Source organism: Lycorma delicatula, chromosome 3 (assembly GCF_047948215.1).
Source record: "Lycorma delicatula isolate Av1 chromosome 3, ASM4794821v1, whole genome shotgun sequence".
NCBI classification, from domain to species: domain Eukaryota; kingdom Metazoa; phylum Arthropoda; class Insecta; order Hemiptera; family Fulgoridae; genus Lycorma; species Lycorma delicatula.
Window position 1 is genome coordinate 5,328,909 of NC_134457.1, and position 23,390 is coordinate 5,352,298.

Consider the following 23,390-nt stretch of genomic DNA (forward strand, 5'->3'; position numbering starts at 1 on the left):
AAAGAAGAAACAAAAATGTAAGCTGGGGTGTATTACAATAAGGAGAACATCATCCATTGATATGTTAGATCATATGAATGCAAATATTTTTAGCTAAAATGTTCTATGAAATAATACTATAAGAAACCATGGGATATAATAACTAAACTCAAAGTTATAAATACATTTAAAAAAAAAACAAGTAAAATAATAAAAATCATTCAGAAATATCTGGTAGTTCACATTAACTAATTTACTGACTACATTTATTTTTACCAAGGTAGTCAGTCAATAACAGCCGAATGGTTACAGAACCATTGTTGGTTCTGCAATCAACAATAGTTGGTTATCGCTTGTTTTAGCAAAACAAGCTATAAAGTCTTCATTTAATTTTTATGTATAATAAAGAATCTATAATTATTACAAATACTCCACAAAATGCAGTAAGTGTAAGTGAAAAAAACCATAAGCTTTTTCAAAATTGTAATTTCTTATAAATTGTTTTATAATGTCATTATTATTCAGTTATTTTTATTAATTCTTTTATATTACTTTATTAAAATCTGAAAAAATCAAATAGAAAATGTTTTTATACATCTTGACCATGAATAAAACATTTTATTATTTTATAAAAATGATCAGTGTCAATTAGTTATTGTACTTTATTTTAGTTTCTTTATAATTAAATTATCTTCCATCGGGCAAATCGTTTTTAGTTATTTAGAATTTAGTTCATTGTAGAATCTTCAACAATGAAAACATCATTGACCACAGACACACAAGAGTCACACATTTATTTCATAATTTAATCACAAATATTTCATACGGCCATGAAATAAAGTTAACTACGCAATAATGTCAAAAAAGTTAATCTTTTCTCAAAAATGTATAACGTTACTCATCATCGCTAATTTTAAATGATTAAAGTAAATTTTTTTTCTGATAGAAATTCAGTACTTCATAAATTTTTAATTAAATAAATATGCAAAATATGTACTAAAATAAACTTCATTTTATAATTTTTCACACAACATATATATTTAAGCTCCCTAAAAAGGGAAATAAACTTACAAAAATTTGTTTTAAATACCTAAAGAACATCAATGAACCTAACTCCCAAAACATTAATGAAATAACATAAAACTGTTAAAAACATGACACTCCATCGATGATCCTTTTTAATATAAATTGCTGATGCCAAATTTGTTAGTACTAAATCTCAATTTCAAATCATTAAGTTTGGCTGAAATACTACAACCAATATTATAAAATTTTAAATAATTTTATACGTTTGATCACTGCAGCTGTGAAGATTTTTTTATACACATACATTATATTTTTGATAAACTGACCAGCTGGATAATCTAATATGTCAATAATTTATGATATACCAAATATTTTACACAATTCTAGGTCTGAAATTTTTTTCTTTTTTTTGTTAAAATATTATACATTTTTTATTTATAGCAAATAATGTTTTAACAGATTCTTCCAATCTTTTAATTTAAGAAACTTTAACTTTCTTTAGAAAATGTGTGCAATCTATTTCTTTCCTAAATAAACTTTTCTAGGAATTAATGGTGTACTAGAAATGTGATGTTTATCCCGACTGGCTGCAGAATGAAAACATTATATCAGTTAAATATAATATATGACTAGCCAAAATAAGATTGACCAGTTGTTTGCTACCCTCAAAGAAACACTATATTATGTAGCCACACGAATGCAACAATAAAAAAATTGCCAAGTAGATTTATTTTTCAATCATTTATATAGGGGAATTTTTTTCAATATGATTTAATCCATTTTCCCAAGTTTTCTCAAGTAATTAAATATGAGAAGATTCTTGGAAAATTAGCTGAAAGCAACTAACAGGAGATGTGTGCTTTTTTTACAATTTAAAAAAATGCCAACAGAGGAGTTTTTGGTATAAAGGGATAATTAAACTGTTAAAAAAAAACCAACTGAGATTTTGTTCTGTTACAAAATACTTCATTCATAAATTGAAAAGTTGGCTTTGTTTTTCTTTAATATGTAGGTTTCGTATTTACCATAACACAAAAATAAAATAGTAACGCACTACTATTAATATTTTTAATGTCAAAACAAAAGAAAATTTATACTTCACTGATTTTTTACTTTAATCAGAGTACATTCAACCACTCTAAGGAGTTTAGTATACTACAACAGTCTATGGTGCCTAGAAAGAAGTAAATTGAGCTAACCCCTGAGTCTGGATTAAGGTATAATATAAAAGTTATGTGAATACAGAAATATTTGGTCTGTGCCATTGTAGAATTGACAATTCTAAATTCTTCTTGCCTCTTTATAAAACCAATTTTTTTTTTATTTAGTTAACCACTGTTGTATTAGTCATTGTGTAGGGTTTTTATCTGGCGCCTAAACAAGTTAAGAAAATATTTTGTTCAACTTTCAGTTTACTTTCATGAATATATTATATTTTTTTATAAAATAAATAATTAATTACCAATAAAAAAATATTTTTTATTCAATTACCGATTAATATGACTCAATTTTTATTGTTTTTTGCAGACATATTTTAAATCGATTATTAGATTAAGATCTAATTTAATGAGTATATTCTGAAGCGCTTGGAGAATCCTTCACAAATACTTTGATTACACCTTTTTGATTATAAATTATGTTTGATTATTATCTTCTACATAATGCACGACATATAGTAAATCTAAATAAAATATTAACTATAAACATTCTTTACTCTAATATGAATTGATAATAAATCTGAATAACTTTAGAAAAATTTATGAATAATTATGTTTCTCAGTAGCAAAGATCAGCATATGTGAATGAAGAAAAAATATTTTCATAGATATTTTTCTGTAACAGAGAGCATTTATAAAAGTATTAAAAAAATAATAAACATGTGTGTTTAACAACAGAGTTGCCAGCTACAGTACTTCCTATTGTTTTTTTACTTTTATTTTTTTTTTTTTATAAAATTGAACATAGTATAAAATTAACGATTCTTATCTGGATGAATTTAATGCAACAACAATATATATATATATTTTTTTTTTTTTTTTTTTTTAAATAATGAACAATACTGTAAATTTCCTTCATGTTATAAATGTAATACACTGATTGACCTTAAGTATTTTAATTATATATATAAATAATATTAATAACATTAAAATAAATTTAGAAACTTTATATTAGTAAAATAACATAATTAACCCTTACCGAACATTTGGTGGATATATTCATACCATGTATTTTTATCAATGTCAGTATGCGGATATATCCACCATCTGTTTTGATGTGTTAAGATCATTTAGCGAATATATTCACATTTTGTTGGTGAAAGATCCAACAGATGTACCTTTTATTTCCGCTAATAAACACAACATAACAAATCAATTTGTTAAATTTGAGAAGAAATTTACTATATAGGAAGGGAAATTTTGTTTTCTTTTATTAACAGCCCTGCTGATGCTACAGCAGATGCAGATGCTACTGTATTACCACATCTTCCTTAATACTCTGTTCATATAGTAATTGTTCAGTAATTTTATTAGGCGACATTAAAAACTGTCCTTTGTGTTAAGTAAATCTCTACTCCTGTGAAAAATGGTAATATCAATGAGTTGTTATTATTATTAATAAATCTTTTTCCGAGGGTGATCAATTTTTAATCATAAGCAAACTGATAATTATTTTCTTTAAAAAATATAGCGATAAGAATGTAATTTCTTTTTTATTTAAGGTATTGTTTTTGTATTTCAAAATACACTTTCTAATAAATTAAACTATTCTCATATAAGTCTACTGATGGATATATATGCATGTTAGACATTCAATTCAGACTACTGGAGGACATATCCGCCAAGTCAATGTTCAATTCAGCCTACTGATGAATATATCCCCGCACACATTTTTTGAGCCTAAAAAACTGGGAGAATTTTTTCTGTGATTTGGTCAAATATTATTCCATCAACAGACCATTTTTACGACGGTAATGAATAATTCGACAAAAAAATTGTATGAACACAACTCATAAAGAAATACAGATTAAACCGTAAAACTCACCTTTACTAAGACCTAAAAGGGTTAATGTAAATAAAGTAAAATTAATCTTAAAATGAGACCAAATTAAAAAGAAAATAAAAAAATTATGTAACACAAGCTGGCACTGCTGAACTTCATGTAAAGCCTAAATAGTAATATTTTTAATGAAAAGGTAAGTTTACAATTTTAGCGATACAAAGTACTGCCTACTGATGAAAAAGATCAATTTTTTCATTTAGGGAGATAAATTACTTAAAACATAATTTAGGGTATATCTAGCCTCTTCATTCCCAGGGTACACACACGTGCACTTTCCGTTTTTAGCTGCAATTTCTTTATAATAATTACTTTTTGTTATACCCTGCTGACACACATCAGTATATCCAGTAGTTCATGTTTCATTCACCAAACGCAGTCCAAATGCATTATTTCATTGAATTGTAGTTCATTGTGAACATTCAACATATGTGGAAGATGATTGTGACAACGTTGTCTGTAAGTAAAATATTTAATTTAATTTTTATATTTTGTTTTTGTTAATACCTTCTTAAAGTAGAAAAATAAAAAATCATTTATTACAATGTATAATTTGATTAATTTAACTGTTTAATTTTTATGTTAAAATTTACTTATGCACATGTGCACTTCAGGCAGTAGTTGTGTTTTATGGTCATGTGAGGTTATGTTACACTTGCTTGGAACCAGTATGTTTTTTTATGATTTTTTACATGTTTTTTTTATTTATATTTGATAAAAAAAGGTAATGATTTTTAATTTTTAGTATTCTTTTTGTGCTTTTTAAAATTAATATTGTTTGTAATGTATTTTTTTACTATTATTTTAATACCTGTTTTTCAAAATGTGATCATTTTTTTAATTTTCCTAATCTACATTTATTATTTACATACTGATGTGAGATTGTAAATTCTCTGGGTTTAATTAATGCACTTTTAATAGTGCTTGTCATTCTCTGATGACAAGCATATTTTGGGTTTACAGGGATCAGCAGTAAAATTACTCACTGAACATGTGCCAAAAGATAATGCATGAGTAATCTACACAGACAGATTTTTTTACTGGTATCAAGTCTGTTGAATATTTACTATTAGAACAAAATATTTATCAAATTGGAACAGTAATGAAAAACTGAGCTGGTCCTGGTTTTAAATAACTGCCAAATTATAAATTATTGAAAAGAGTTAAGCAGTTCAGCAAAAAAAAAGAAAAAAAAGCCTCTTAAAAAGGGTGGACAATAAGATATTGTTCTGCATTGGAAGTGTACCATTTTCAACTTTCAGGTGACGGTCAAAAGTAGATAAAAAGAAAACTATGTCCCTCTGCCTGCAGCAGTGAGGTCATGTAATAAATATATGAATGGCATTGATTTATGCAATGGACTTCTAGCACACTATCGCAGCAAGTTGAGAACTAGGAAATGACCGGTAAAGATTATTAACCGCTTTCTTGACACAGGTACAGAGTTGCTTAAATTGAGAAAAAATCAAAGTCACTGATGTTATATATACTTAGTAAAATTTAAATCTGACCCTAGAATAGGCAAAACAACAATCTTCTACTGTAGGTGTAACTTGAAAGAGTTACCATCATCAGATAATTCTGAATCTGAAGGTCCTTCCAAACAAAAAAAAAATGAAAAGCAGTACCTTCTCTGGAAACCCGGTATGATGGCATCAATCATCTGCCTGAATTCAGAGATGATAGTTTTGCATCAAAATCCAGATACCCTGAATGCAAGTCAAGGTGCAGAACAAAATGTGTAAAATGCAAAATTTAGTTATGCATTTTGAAAAATAATTATTTTAAAAAGCATCACATAAAAGAATTAATTCCTTTAGATTTTAGCATACATCTAGTTTTTAAGTCAGGTTAATTTATTTCAGTTTACTAACAATTTTGGTTCTTGTCAAAATGAAAGTAGTAACAAAATTTTAATCAATATTATCTTTGTTATAAAAATGAAATGAAAAAAAACAGTTTTCAGGAAGTTTTGTATTTTTGGTATTACAATTGTTTAGTAAAATGTGTATGAATTTGAATTTATTGTAATTAATTATTTTTTGACATTAAAGTCTTGTAATTACTTTTATTATAATTTTAAATTGATTTCCTCACTACATTGTCATTTTTTAACACATTGTGGACCGGGTTTAAATGATCTTCATTTACCCTAGTTCTGCATTTAGAAAAAAAATCATATCTTCACTCACCATTGTCCAAATTCCACGAAACTTACTTAAAATCATGAGGGGGAGGTTCTAGTATTACTTCAAGGTGTGGTGGTACCTCTGAAACCAGCTTCCTTTATGAAGTGGTACCTGGCAAAACTTACAAATGTACCTTGTTTCTTTTCTAAGTTTTGTTGCAGCCCACTATATGCTCTTGTAGGATATTTTTTCCCTCCAGAACTAACAATAACATCAAGAGCATGTTACTTCATGTCACTACTCAATTTATATTGGGGGGGAGGGTCACTAAATGAGGCACATTTGGTTGGTTGGGAGGGACCTGGAAGAACACTGTCAGTGTCTGAATGGGAGTCAGAACTTGTGAGATTTCCTTTACTGTTGGTGCCCAATTTTTTGCCATAAACAAAAGAAAGTTCTTATATGTAATTTTTTGGGGGGGTTCAAACAACTGTATATGCTGAATAAATTGAAAAGACCACAATTTATTAGGGAAAGAGCCACCTTCTTGTCTTTCTCATAACCGAGTAATATGACAAGTACTTATCTGCATGATCTACACCTTTCACACGGTTGTTGTATTCTAAAGTGCATACATGCTTGGATATTTTGTCTCCTGTTTTTCTGTTCCTTTTACCAGTTGTCTGTTGTTGGACTATCATGGATTGTTGAAATCCTTCTAGGATTTTCAAATTTTTCACTTTATCTTTCCAAGTGCACAGTAAACCTCTATCGATTCTTATTGTTCCACAAACTCTGGTTTTATTTTCCAACCTTTCAGCAACTGAAACACTATTGTAATAGTTATCTTGGTATACATGATGCCATAAACAAAGATTACAATCAAGGGCAGAAAGAATAATTTCATCCGATCTTTTACCTCCCCCAGTCTACAGTTCCATGTTACAAACATAACCTGTGTCACTTTCACATACCATTCTGACTAATAACCCATATTTTATAATTTTAGTAGGATTATACGTTCGAAACCGCAGCCTACCTTGGCAGGGAATCATTCCTTCATCTAAAGACAAATTTTGCTTGGGTTTATAAACCGTTTTGAATACTGGCTGTAAATACCCTCTTACACAGCTAATATGAATGACATCCTCAAGATCAAGTATGAATGGGCATTCATTAACGAAACACATGTGTAAATGTTCAGAGAATACTGAGTCACGGCTACTAACCTTTAGAAATAATAAGAAGTTCACAAAATATATAAGAGATGGCATGAGAGTTACCAACGTACAAAACCTGGTGATTCTCATGAACAGTCTTTTGACAATACAAGACAAATGATGAGAATTCTTATAACCGGCCCACAATGTGTTAACATAACCTGTTACTCCCTCAGATTCTATGTCAAAGTATTTCTTGATTTTAATTTCATTTACCTATTTTGTGTAGGTTATTTATTTTAATTTCAGGTATAATTTTCTTATTTTCTATCCAAAAGAAACAAATAAGGTCTAAAATTTATTTTTAATTAATTCAAATAACATGCCTTAAAGAAAACAATTGTTATTTATGAATTTGGAATGAAAATACGTACATCACCTGTAGATTATTATGTTCTGAAAAAAAAATGTTAATATTCGCCTAAAGTGCACAAATGTGTACCGCTTTAAAAAACAATAATAATACATTTTTTTTTTAAATTCCTTAGGTACCTAATATTTTCAATATTTTAACACAAATAAGACAATTATTTTTATAAAACAGGTGATGGGTACTTCTCGGGACTTAAGAGACTAAAGTTGAAGAAAATTACAAATATAATTGTGATACAATTTCTTGCTCAAACTGGATAAATTAATAGAATCTTACTTCTATTCAGCCTTCAAAGGGTTTAATAATTTTTTTTGTTCATCTATTTATCTTTAACAGCAGTAATAATTTTAGTGTATTTAAATGTGAATAATACAAAATATTCTGAATTTTATACAGTATTTGATAATTTCTTATAAAATTAAATGACTTTAAGGCCTAAATTTTTACAATCATGCGCAGATTTTCCCAAACTGGCTTGACAAGTTATTAATGTATTTTTCTCTTAAGGGTTATTAAAATAAATTAATTTATCAACAAGATGCAATAAACAAAAAGCACTAACAAAAAATGAAATTGCTAAAATTAAAAGACCTAACTAAAAAAGTGCAATAAATAGATAACACAATTTTCTTTAAAATATGTCCTAACTAATTCAGTGTTACCCAACTGATCATCAAAATTTACACTTAAAACTGCCTTATATATTAGGCACATCTTTTTGAAGATTACAAAACGCATATTTAATTCCCAAAATATGGTATTATAATAATAATAATAATAATATGGTAAATAATTTTTTTTAATCATTTTTCTTCCATTCTAACATTTCTAAGCGTATTAATATGTGCTTGGCAGCATGGGATAAAATTGAAAACACTCATCAGCAGTCACAACATTAACTAAAATTACAATTTAGGTTAGCAACTATATAAAAAAGGTATAACAAGTCTTAAGATATAATAATTATAATTTAATAATGTTTCATGACTAGGTTAACTTGACTTTAGCCGTCAGGTATAAATGTTAAATGTTCCCATTGCACATAATCAACAATATACCTTACTTTTAAATACTAAATATTACTGTAACAAGTAATTATAATAATAATAATATTAATAATATTAATAATAATAATAACATAATGCAGCAGTTTCTAAAAAAGTATAAAAAACAGTGACAACACGTTACCATATACAGTAAAAATAATAATAATAAATATGTTAATTTAGCATTTAGCACCACAGTTCTACAAGTGACTGGATCATCTGTGATGATCTTCAAGTAGTTGCAACATTCTATCTACACTCACTGTTACTCGATGTACAAGAATAACTCCGGCTAGAATACATGGCAGTGAGACAGTGAAAGCCACTCCCTCAAATATTAATTTTGGGGCAAATACCTTCCAAACCATTAAATGGCGAGAATGAATAGCAGCTGCCATCATGCACATAAAAACCTAAAAAGAAAAAAATATGGATAAAATTGTAATATAAAATTAGGGAAGACAATTGAAGTAAATATCTTCAAACAACACATCTGTACTAAAGACAGCTGAAATTCTGTTAACTCGCCAGAACTGAGGGGTAAAATTTTCTAGCTTATGGGAACCAATTTTATTGTTACTTTTTTTTAAGGTATCAAACAAAACGAAAATTTATATTAAAAAGAGTTGTTTTTAAAGCTAAAATAACAAATTTCATAGTAATACAACACTGTTTTCCTTCCCACTAAAGTATAATTGTCATCTATAAAATACCACAAATTCTAATATTGTACTAAACACAGTCAAGGCAAAAAATAACTTTTTGTAGAAAGATCTATTGTCACCAGAAAAAAACCATCAATATCAATAACAGGTTTTTTCCATAGACTATACTTCCTACCTTACCTAGAATGATCGTATAATTACATCCTGATCCTAAAGGGAAGGACACCCAGCATGTGACGTTTCTGGTCACCACATCACCCCCCTGCACCTACCCCTCTGATACGCTTTACTGGAAGTCATCTTCAAAATACCTCGGCAGTTGACATAGTCAACTGCAGTCTCGCCTCAGCCAGATGCAAATGCTGCAAGCGACATTCCCATCAGTGTACTTCTAACAAAAATAGACATGTAGAAAAAACACATCTCTGTTAGTCTTAAAGAAGACTAAATCCACAATCATCGGGTGAAAGAACTGAAATCACCTACTCGAAGAAGTAGCACAATTATTTATTTTCTGTAACAAGGTAAAAAATGTCAATAGGGATCTTAATAACAATTAAGGAGCATTCAAATAAAATTTATGCCAGATCTGTCAGTAAATATGAGAAATATAGAGAGAAACAATATTTTTAAAGAACAGTTAATAGAAAATTTTCTGCTCGTTTGAACAACTGTGTTGACTGCAATTTTGGTCTCATTATAATATATTTTTATTACTTTCTTTTTATATTTATATATTATTAAAACGTACCTAGACATAGCTGAAACTATGTCTAGGGTTGAAATTAAAAGAAAAATCTTTTTAGATTTTTTTTAGATTCAACACATGTTTTGGTCACAGATTTGATATTATCCACAAACTCGATAGACTAATTATTCTACCTAAAACCAGCTCTGAGACCTTCAGATACATACTTTTGTTTTTAGATTACCAAGTAACAACAACATATATACTTTGATGTAAAAACTATGTGTAATATTGGTCAGTTGTTATATTTCACAGCATAAAAAATAAACTTAACTGGGTTCATATATCTATAAAAACAAATAAAATCTGTAAAGCTTAGACAACATGGTATTACTAAAAGCACCATAAATCAATTATAGAAACAAATAGCTTGACATGGCAAAAGTAGTTTGCTAGTTACAATCAACTATGCGGTGCTGAAAACTGTGTTCAATCACAAAGATTGAACACAGCTATAATAGTAAGCTATATTACTCTATCAAGAACCTTTTGGTCAGAATGCAATTACAAAAATCTTAGTTAGAAGTTTAACTAAGATGTAAGAAAAAGAGAGAAAGAATTCGGTCTAAAACGAATATATGTGTACTTTCATAAAAAATATGAATATACACGAATGTGTAATTTAACAGCCTAAAATATAACGCACATGAACAATGATGTACAAAATAAACATTACAAATGAAGAATAATGAGAGGGTAATGTAAGACATGAGTGAAAGATCTCAAAAATAATAAAATTTAAGCATTTTAGTAATGCAACATTTGTTTTAATGAAAAAAATTTTGATCATATAACATACCCGTAATCCTTGGAACAAAATGTACCGTATAGCAAGAGAAAATAAGGCCCTTACTAGAACAGACTCCCTCTCAAATATTAGCAGTTCACCCCGTTTCACCTCAGCTGGATCACGATCAATCGCAAGTTTAGGTGCAACAGCATGAAGAGTAAATGGAGCAATCAACAACATTGGCAGTAACAATGCATGTACCTTAAGTTAAAAAATAAAAAAAAAACAAAAACATAACTTATTTTTGAATAAACAAATGTTTCATATAAATGATAGAACTATATGATAAAACTTCTTTTTTTTTGGCGAAGAACACTTTTGTGTTATCATCGCCCAGATTAAAATAATAACAAGAGGCTTCTTCTTGGATAAAAAAATAATAGCAAAATACGGTTATAACTATAATGGAAACTAAGATAATAATAGGAATAAAATTGAAATATTAAAAGAAACTTAACAATTAGGATAATACATGAAACATGAATAAAATAATATCAAAATTTTTATGAGTTAAATCTTATTAAGTATATTAATTCTTTTTGGAAGTAATAACACCCGGTCTAGTACATTCTTTTCATTTCTCAAAATGCACTGTATGTCCGTAGGCAATTTAAATTTGTAATGTATGACCGCACAGCACATGCAGTCCACAAGGATGTGGTGCATAGTCAAGTGGCAGTTGAATCGAACACACAGTGGTGTGTGCTCTCCACTGGCATCAGGTGTCCGTGAGTAGCTTTGGTATGTCCTAATCGCAATTGACACAGAACCACTTCCTCTAGGCAAACTTTCCTGCATGAAGAATTCCATGGCAACACTGTATCTTTTATGAGTATCTATGTAGTCTTTTATGAGTATCTATGTGTCACTATCTATGTGTACACTATCTATGTGTCTTTTATGAGTATTTATGTATCTTTTATGAGTTTATTATCCGCTGCAGCGGTCCAGTCATCTTGCCAACTTCTTCAAAGTGTATGTTTAATGGAATTAATGAAATTGGTAGTTGTAACTCAAGTGGAGAAGGACGGTAGGCTATACGCATTTTTAGCAGCAGAATCCGCATGTTCGTTACACAGGATTCCCACATGGCCAGGAATCCAGTAGAAATTCACCTGTGTTGTGAAAATTTAATTCGGAAATTCTAAGTATTTTGATAGCAGTAGGATGTCTGGAATACAAATCCTTTAAAGCTTGGAGGACACTATATGAATCACTATAGATAAGGATGTGATGATATTTGATCTAATGATATACAAGGCTATTTTGATGGTACAGAATTCAGTATTGTAAACACCTGTAATGCTAAGTAGACCATACACATAAGTTCTGTCATTTATAACAAAAGCAAATGCTATGATATCATTCTGCTTTGACCCATCTGTGTATACTACTGTGTCGGGGTTTGTCTCTGATAGAAAATTGTAAAATGTTTGTTGAAAGACAAAAGGAGTTAATTTTTTATCATAAATGGTGAGGTTGTGATTAAAATTAATGGGGGTTAAGTCTCTATGGAGGATATGTATGTACAGGAATAAGTTGGGAAAACAGAAGGCGGGTCAAAATGTAGAAGTTACATTAATCGCCAGGTACGGGTATATTGTTTTCATACCGTTAAAAATGAGGATTTGCGAGGGCTGCTTTAAAAACTGGGTGATTTTGTTGTCCTTTAAGAAGGGCAGAGTAAGATGCTAGTAGCTGGTCCCACCTATCTGAAAGTGATGGCCCACTGCATTCAACAAGTATGCTTGCGACAGGTTTGATCTAAACACACCAAGGCAAGACGAAGAAAAGAGTGATGTACAGCCTCCAGCATATTAAGCACTGTATAACGAGCTAAAGAGTAGACAATACAAGCATAATCTAATCGGGATCAGATTAAAGAATAATAAAAACATAACACACATGATCGATTAGCTCCCCGCTTGGTGTTGTTAAGGATTCTTAGCATATCTTGAATTTTTAAACATCTCGTCTTTAAATGTTTAACGTGTTTAGCCCATGTAAGATGACTGTCAAAAAGTAAACCTAGAAATTTAATGTCAGGAGAGATAACAGTTGGCTCTCCATTGAGCAAGGCTTGTGCAGTGAAATGGTCTCATAGACAAGAAAAGACTACACTTGTTTTGTTTTCTCCAGAGAGAATGAGAAGCCAGTGACTTTGGACCGAGTTTCAAGGTGAGATATAGTTTTCTGTAGTAGTCTCTCAGCTGTGGCTACTGAACGAGTTATGATATACATAGCAAAACCATCAACAAATAGAGAACATGAAACAGGTGGTTGCACACATTTAGTAATACTGTTGATTGCTGTAGTAAACAAAGTGGCACTTGGTACACTTCCTTGAGGCATTTCATTCTCCAGAGTGACGCTACTCAACACAGAGTCATAAACACAGGCACAGAATGAACAGTTAGAAACCCCTAATAAAGGCAAGCATATTACCTGCAACTCTTCATTCTTTAAGGGTATTTAGGATGCCTGGTCGCCAGGCTGTCATATGCCCTCCTGATGTCAAAGAAAATAGCAACAAATTGTTGGCCAGAAAGGACACTTGGATAGCTGTTTCCAGTGGTACCACATGATCAATGGAAGATTGTCCTTGGCAAAAACCACATTACTCTGGAAATATCAGCGTGTGCTTCTCTAAACCCCAGGTGATTCTCCCCATCACTTGGCACAAAACGCTCATCAAAGAGAAAGGTCAGTAGTCTGAGGAGCATACTTTATATCTACCAAGTTTAAGGACTGGTACAACAATTGCTTCCGACCAGATGGGTGGGTAGACTTGTGCAGAGAACGTATATACACAGTAGGTGATGAAGAGCCTAATTGGGAAAGTTTGAAAGCATACTGAGACAGATGTTATCAGGTCCAAGGGAGGTTTTCACTTAAGTTTTTTAATGCCTGCGACAACTCATTGAATATAAACGGAGTATTTAATTTGCCGAAAGAATCACCAATTTTTAACAGTATCTTTTCCATTCGTATCTTATATCATTAATATATGATGAAGTTAGAGACACCGAACAAAAACAATCAGCTAGGTTAGTTGCGACTGCAAAATGTAACGTAAGGAGTTCTAGTAATTCCTTCCAGTTTATGGCATAAGAAAAATAATATTATACAGCTATACAGTATTGCTGATATATTCTTCAAAAATTTGATTAAAAATATCTTTAAAATACGTATTAAGTGTTCCAACATACCGATGTCTAAATTCCGGAGGAAACAAGTCTGCAGGAATAATAAATACTTAATTCACTAGTTAGTCTGTGTTGTTTTACTGATTAAAATTTCATCAAATTTGTATACTCGCATGGCATTAGGCCTATATGCTTTTATAAATATAAATTTTTTGAAGTCAAAAGAAGACATTTTAACAAAATTGTTTTTCTTTTTACAGAATTTATAATTGTTAAAAAATTATCCATGGATTTTTGGTCAAACAGAGAAAGTTTGATAAAAGGAAGACATGGTAATTCAACTGATATATCTACTACTGAAGAAAAGGATATACAAACCGTGCTTTCTTCAAAAGATAACATTAAAGAACAAGTGTCATATACAAATAGAGCTAAACACAAGTATGATGAAAGTTATTTAAAATTTGGATTCACGTGTACTGGTGTGATGTTCCTGTTGCAGTGTGTGTTTTATGTTAAACAAAATTCACAAACAGTTCTTTGACTCCAGCCAAACTTCATAGGCACTTAGAAATGACACATACTGATCACAAAGGAAAAGACATGCACTTTTTTAAAAAATAATGTGACAACAATAAATAATTACTTTTGCTAAAACTGAAAATGAAAATGCAACCGAAGCATCTTACTGCGTTAAGTACCGCATTGCGCTTAATGGTGAAGCTCATTCAATTGGAGAAAAACTTATTAAGTCATGTGTAATGTGTAAAAGACATATAATAGACACATAAGACAATAGACACATATTAACGAGCAGACTGCTAAAAATAATAGATGCAGTACAATTATCAAATAATACTGTTTCACAACACATCAAAGATCTTTCTACTGCCATAAGGAGTTAATTTATCGACTGCAACTTTGCAGCAAGTATGCATTGCAAACAGATGAATCCACAAATTTTGCAAGACTAGATGTACTACTAGTATTTGTTCGTTACACATTTGATAAAAGTATTGAAGAAAGTTTATTCACGAGTGCATATTTACATGAAAAAACAACATGAGAAGATATATTCAATTCTATTAATGATTACATTATAAAACACAAGATCGGTTGGAGAACTGTATTGATATTTGCACAGATAGTGGTAAAGCCACAGTAGGAAAAACAGTGGGAGTTTTATCACGAATACTGCAAGTAGCTACAAGAGCCACCAGCAGTCATTGTGTTGTACATAGGCAAGCTCAAGTTATAAAAAAAAATTGCTATGAATTTATAAAATGTTACAAATGAAGCATTAAAACTGACAAGCTATGTAAAACCACGACCACTTCATTCCAGATTGTTAAAAATTTTGTGCGATGAAACGGTAATGAATACAACAAATTTTTACAACATGCAGAAGTGAGATGCCTACCAGAGGAAAAGCACTATTAAGGCTTTATGAACTTTGCAGCAAGTGCTCTTCTATGTGTAAAATAATTCAGGACATTTTATTGAATTTTTGAGAAATCCTTTAAAGTTGATAAAAGTCACCTATCTGGCAGATATTTTTACAAAGTGGAACAAAATTAACTTACCAGTATAAGGAAAGAGCATTACAATTTTCAGTACAAGAGATAAAATTGCATCTTTTGATAGAAAAATGAAGTTTTGGATTTTTTAAGGTGAACAGAACAATTTTAATTGCTTTCCTGCCTTACATGAATGTTTGACTGAAAACAATTTTAAAATAGATGAAGAAATTTCTGAAGTATTTTTAGAATACTTACATGACTTAGAAAAAACTCTTCTGCAATATTTTCCAAAAAATAGGGAGGGCAATTCCTGGGTTCGAAACCCATTTTCCATAACATCTAAGCTAGCAGGCTTAAGTGCAAGCGACTATGAAAATCTAATCGATTAAATAAGCGACTCAAATAAGCGATTTAAAGCAAAAGGAATAGTCATTAAGTAATTTCTTGGCGAATTTATCAGAAGTATATCCCAATCCCAGTTTATCATAACAATCTATTATCGTTTTACTTCCAGTTACCACTACATATTTATATGAAGCAGGATTTTCTTATTATGCTGCAATGAAGACAAAGTGCAGGAACAGGCTTGACACCACACCCAATATTAGAATTCAACTTTCTATTATTATATCAAGAAGATTGCAATTTTAAGACTCAACATCATCAAAGACATTAAAACCTTTACACCATTTTGATATGTGTTGTGGTTTAAAATTTAAATGATTACAAATATGCAAGTAATAAATAATTGATTTTTTCTTTTTTTTTAATTTTATTGTTATGATATTTGTGTTATGAATTATGACTTAGAATTTAAATAATTACTAAATAAAAAAAGTTTTTTTCTCATTCTTAAAATTTAAAAAAATATTATTGATATTTTTTTTTACTTTTTTAGTTAATTTGTTATTACCTACCCTTCAAAATATACAAGGTGTTTCATCAAAATTCCAGGATTCTCAGAGTGTTCCATTAGAGAAAACATTTGGGAAACCCTGATCTAATGTATCAAACTCAGGAGTTCAATGACAGGTATAAATTGCAGGTGTGTAATATGAACGGGACAGAGATCCCTATGGCAACTGTGGGGATGTGGCTAGCTAGTGTATCCTTGTAGCCGATACCCGTCCTGCATGAAGACAGCAACCCCACCACTTTCTTTACTACCAACAGTCATATCTCTCATACAAATAGCCTCTGAGAATAACTGCATCTTGTTGTAGAGGATGCATTTCTTGGAAATACATTCTTAATACACATGTCAATACCCATTATCTTCAATCTAAGAACAAAGCTCTCTGATGTTCCACTGGATAATGTTCACAGATGAAAATAACTACAGATAAATACAGAATTACAGATACATCAAAAATTTATTTACAGGTGATCTGATTTTCTGTTGTAAATAACACTGTGTCAGATAATTTTTTTAATATTATTCATTTGTCTTTCTTGTGTTTATAACTTTTATGAAGTGCTTGGCTTCTTCGGGCACTTCATCCCCTACCATATCCTTGAGACCTCGAAATGGTGGTGGCGATTTCAAAGCCTGGGAAACCAGAAATACCATACCAGGTGTTAATTTTTTAAGAGATCTTTTTAGTTTGCTGTGTAGGTGGTGTAATGGGGATTTTTTTGGCAGCATAGTGATTTAAGTGGTTTTCAATAAACCAATGTCGGTCTTTCTACTAATACCTTTTTTCTTGCCTGTGCTCTTACTCGATCTGAAAAGTTGCTGTGAGTGAGGTAACTTGATCACACAAAATCTTAATGATCTGTTTTAATTCATTGCAGGTTTCACACTGTTTATTACCAGCATTTGCAGGGGCTTCGTTTGATGAAGTGGTAGTAAAGAACACGTCTGATTTAACTAGGTTCTGGGAGTTCAATGTCTTTTTGTATTCTTTTCATGCAGCTGGAAATGACATTTTCTGCTCAACACAAATTTTCAGAATTGCATTTTCTTCTTTAAAAATTGGGCAATCACCGAGAAAGCAGAATTAAACCCTCCACAGCTAATACATTTTTTCCTCCTGACAGTCAGTATCTTTGTGGCCTTCTTCTGCACATCTAGCACATACTGTGGTTTCAGGCAAGAAGTTGTGGTATGGCCATACTTTTGACATTGGAAACATCACTGTGAGTTAGGGACAAATGGTTGTAATCTAACCAATAGGTGTCCAACTTTAATTTACTCCAGTGCTGTGAGTTGGTTGAAGGTTAAAATAAGGAAGGGAGTAGGTTGTTACATCCCACTCTGACGTTTCATTAATCTCTTCACCTCTATAACATCTTGGGAACAAAGCTTTTCGGCAATTTCGCCAACATCCTTCACAAGAAGATTTCGGCAAAAAATTACTCCTAAGCTAGTATTCACGGTTTTATGATATACTGCACTAGTACTTATACTGCCCACATTTATTAAACGTAAGAACAATCGATTCTGCATCTCACTGAAAGTCTCTTATTAGTATTGATCCACTCTTAGTTTTCTTATGTTCTTGGGGAAGCCGCTTGAACCAGTCTTATTGATCAGGAAAGATGAAACCTTATGCGGGGAGCCATCCACCTTCTTGATTACTGCGTAGAACTACAAATCTGACATTTGCATATTGCAGGTGTGATTTGTCACCATTTACATTATTATTTACCTCAGGACAATTATTGTCATTAGACAAAGCTAATGAAGGTCTATTCACAAGATTAATATTGGTGGTTTTTTTCAAATGGACCATCAACCATTAGAGTACCTGTGTAGCACTAATTTTGGCCCCACAAGTACCAGAGAAATATAGGACCACCTCTGCAGAGCCCATGAGTACAGAGCCTAGAGCTAAATACAAATGGGTTCGCCCAGGCACCCAGAAGACATCATTCAAGACCACGTACATAGAGACATCCACCCATCAGCACAATAGTTTCCACCTTGGGTTACAGTTACATCTCATAAAATGTTACAACACCACCGAGTGTAAATTTAATAAGAAACAGTGTAGGATGTTGTTGTGTAGTTGTGTAAGGGTATATGTTGTAATTGGTGAAGTGTATGTGTAAAGTGTTCTGCAGCTCTGTGAGTAGTGGGAAGACAAACTACAGAGGTTAAGCCCACGGGGACACTAACCCCGTAAGTCTTAAAGAATAAGACTCCTTGTCAGGGATGTGATAAAACTGGAACTCTGCAAGACATCTAGTGCAGTTTATTTATTTGGAACCTTTAGGTGGCTGTGACCCTTGTTTACTTTATTTTTATTATTATTATTATTATATATTACATATGCAATTTTTTTTTTACATTGGAAGTGCTTTTAAACATACTCATACTTTAATAAAATGAGAAAGATGAAATGATAATAAAAGTTGCCAGATCCTCGCCGAAAATCAAATCGCAGACTAACTGATCTAGAAGCAAGCTAACTGCTACATCAACCAGACATTCAGTTCACAAAAAATGTAACGTAAAAGTAATTGTTTACTATAAAACAAAAATGTATATTAGCAGTCAATGTTTTCAACTTTTTTTAAATCATCATTGAACTTGCGATTCAATTAATGAAGCCGCATGGAATTAAGTAGTCAATGTAAGACCCTTTCAGTTTTGCTTAAAGAAAACATAATTTGAAAGATAAATATTTGATTAAACTAAACACACACTTACAAATAGATAAGAATGAGATTTGCCCACTACTATTTAATTCTTTACAACTAATTAAATCATAAAATAAATCTGTTTCATCTGACACCAGTCATATAACAGTTAATATTAATATCCATACTACTATTAAATAATCATATATTAGTTAACGTTTAACAGCTGTCTACTATTTAACTTGTATAAGCATTTTAAATAAATAATATAATTTTATCTATATTAGTGTATCACTTAATTTTATAATAATGCCGCCAAGTATCTATAATTATGTGCACTTCTGCTAAATTACTGGATAGAATGTTGAAGGATTTAATAATGTTGAATCTTACAACAGTCATTGTAACAAACCTTAAAGCAACGTGAAAACAAACACAGAAATTCTTTCAGAATAATTTTACTTGCAATTTTAGTTACTGATACCACAAAATAGTCATGGAAAAACAGGATTCACCATAACTTTTCTCATGAAATTTTTCAAAAAATCCTGCCGAGTGAAAATTGGAAAAATTTCTAATTTTCTATACATATAATAGTATTTTTGCAGCTATACAGATCTATATTCATTTCTACTATGTAATCGCACTCAGTATTATAATATGATGCACTTTCCAGACTCTAAATGAATTTAATAACTCATTTATAACATAACTATATTTTATTTATTTTTTTTTTACATTATTATACATAAAATAAAATAAATAAGATAAAGTAGCTCAAATAAAAATTAACTATTCATAATGGTGAGTGTGCAGGTTATTAAATCTCCAGCTGTACAGTAAATTAGGCAGTCTCAACCAATCTGTGTACTATTTTTATATTTTTAAGTTCATGTATATTTTTCAAGAAAGTATAAATCACAGTACTATCAGAAGATAATATGACCTCAAAAATGCAATAAAAAATAATAAATACACCTGTAGATCAACTGTTGTGAATATAGAGCCCAATTAAATCATTATCACATGACAATCTTATATCATGGATTTTTTAGTGAATATTTTCACACTAAAATTATAATTTTTTTCAGGATCCTCACCCCTATTTCAAAGAGGAGGCGAATTCTCCTTTTTAGTCCCGAGAAACAAAAAAATTTAACAAATCTTTTTCTTTTTCAATGTTTACAAAACAGTCATTTGATGGCTATTAAAGCTTAATATTTTATATAAGCTTAATAAGGCTATAAGCTTTATTTTTGCATAAATTTTCAAAAGTATTTGGAAAATATTTTGCGGTTTTCTTTTTTCCAAAAGATTCACTTCATTACTGTTAACTTCAATACTGTACCCAATATTATTATTATACAAATGTTAAAAAAGGAGTTATTACATACAACCAAGAAATTCTCTAAACTATGTTGCCAGTTTTGCTACCTTGATTCGCTTATGCTTGAGTTAGCCAAAGGAAGCATTGGCTATTTCTTAAATCAATTTTTTTTTTAGAAAATAAATAATTGTTTTAGTTAAACTGTAGGCACCATTCTTTTGTTTATAATTATATATTGTTTTTCATTATATATTTATAACAAGAGAAGGGTAAGACAAAACAAAAATTCCTAAAATTTAAAAATATAGTTAAGCTGAAAAGGGTATGAAATAATCTATTTGCAATGAACAAAAAATAGTTACTAAATAATTTCTTAAAATCATTAACTGATGAGTCATATTTTTTAATCTTCAAGCAATATAGTTTTGTGTTATGTTTTTAATTAGGAAATAATCTATGCTGAGGGAAACTATTAAAAATTATATGTAACTACAACAAGAATATAGATCGCTGCTAACACGTACCATTTGGGAGCAAAATGTGTTTGAGAGCACAAGGAGTCCAGGGATAAGCAACGAGTCCAAATTAGATCCAGCTGAAGTAAGAAAGGCAGCATCCCAATGCAAAGAAGAGAATACTGGCTGATGACTAGTACTATAGAAAAAATGTACAGCTGATAAGCCCCAACAAACTATACTCCACCATGGAACATCAAATAACTGCACTGCTGTAGTAAAAAAAAAAAAATGTATTATCTACTTATCTCATACACATCATATCTAATCAATTACCTGAATAAGAAATCTAAATAAAAATGTAAAAACTTAAATTTAATAAATCTTAAAATTTAAAGATATGTACACTGGAAAATGATACAAAGTAGAGAAAAATTCACCACAGACTAAGAATAGAGCATAATAAAACATAGAACATAAAGCAAAATCAATCGGAATTGCCTAAAACAACAATTCTTATTTTGTTATTTAACTGTTCAAGAATAATTTTTTAAATTAATAACTATTTCTTTATTATCATTGTTTCAGTTACTATTTTTTATACACTAATTTCACAGAATCTACTGATTATGATTGATTTAACAATTGAAATGACCATCTAATTTTAGATTTAAGCAATTTTTTATTTGTAAACAGTTTGGCACTTTGTTTTCCAATTTATATGCATATATTGTCTTAAATTTAGGCTCTGAAGAATCATATTATGAAAGAAATGAGTGGAGTATACTAAGCATACAACCCACTACTACAGTCTGTATAAGTACAGATGAATTCTTAGAATGCATATGGACTACAATAAAAGAAAAGAATTAGTTAGATAGATAGATAGATAGATATAGCAGGAAGAGGTAAACATAATGAAAGGCAGCAACTATTAATGTGTAAATAAATTATATACGCACCAACAATTAAAACAGAAATTCACTATATTAATCACAACAAAACTTTTAACTAAAATATTATCTTAATTGGTCCTTTATATTAGTAACAGGAAGTGTTTATTTTCCAAGTGTAAAAATAACACTTTCATTAGTTTTATTTATATTTATTGTATTGCTGCTAAAAGTGTTTTCTGTTTAAATTTTCATTTTGAATCTTGTAACATTATATTATGAACCTTTTTAAATGAGAGTAAATTTTATTTATTCATTAATCTATGTCATTAGAATGATTTACGGCATTAGAACAAAGAAAAATATGCCGTTTAAAGTATTACATCATTCCAGTACTGGACAGCAGAATTTGCGTATTCATCCTTAATAAATCTCAATATTTATGAAACAGTAACAATTTCCACAAATTCAAAATTCACAAATTTAAAAAAAAATTAATTTAATGAAATTATAGAATTAGATACAAACTGACAATGCGGAGATCCTAAGAAAATAGATCCTTGGAAAAAGTTTATCATTTACTGTGTTTTGCTGGTTTAAATTTCATTTAATATTAAACTCTATAAAACACAGTGGTCAATATGTTAATGAATTATTTGAATTTTCAAAATTACACACACGCATGCACACATACAAAACATATGTAATACATCCTCAATATTCCACACATGGTTATGAAAAAAAACACCTTAATATTCACTTTGATTTTTTTAAATCCTTAATATACCGGGTTAACTATTGAAATTACTTCACGAAGTGTCAGAATGGGAAATAATTTTTTTTAATTAAATAAATACACTTACATACACATAAATTAAATTGTATACAGCTATCTGGATATATATTCATATATAATAATACTATATTAATCCGATCAACCTATGTACAGAATTAATAAATAAAATAAAATAGGGTGACATCTACTTTATTCCATTATTCATGCAAGAGTGTTTTCACGAGTTACTCGCATCATCAGTTGCTCCACGTAACTTTTACAAATCATTCATTATCAAATTACATACTAAAATCACAATTAAAATTGAAATTAAAAATAATTTTTATACTTAAGATTTAAAATTTAAAGATCATTTACCAAACTAAAATCAAATCAAAAATAAAATTAAAAATTTTTAAATTCAAATTTTGAATTTTTAGTTTTATTTTTATTATATAAATGAAACCATAACATGTGTAATACACTTGTTGAATTGATGCCAAATGTGTATGTGAAGCAATTAAGAGTAAAGGAAGATACGTTAATTACTAGAGATATTCACAAATTGTAAGATGTGATTTTTTCTAAATAAAGTTACTATTTATTAAATAACATCTGTGTTCAGATAAATTTTCATGCTACTGTATTTCGTTATT

The 23,390-nt window shown here is 29.8% G+C and overlaps 1 protein-coding gene across 1 annotated transcript in view; it reads right to left on the reverse strand.

Annotated features, from left to right (window-relative positions):
• Positions 1–8,567: 8,567 nt before the first annotated feature.
• PIG-O (phosphatidylinositol glycan anchor biosynthesis class O) overlaps positions 8,568–23,390 on the reverse strand; it is a 43,458-nt gene continuing 28,635 nt past the window's right edge. The window contains exons 5-7 of the mRNA XM_075359381.1: positions 21,136–21,338; positions 11,043–11,234; positions 8,568–9,243 (exon numbers count right to left, since the gene is read on the reverse strand). Coding sequence (XP_075215496.1) covers positions 9,046–9,243; positions 11,043–11,234; positions 21,136–21,338 — 593 coding nt within the window. The 3' untranslated portion in view covers positions 8,568–9,045. The remainder of the gene's footprint in view (positions 9,244–11,042; positions 11,235–21,135; positions 21,339–23,390) is intronic.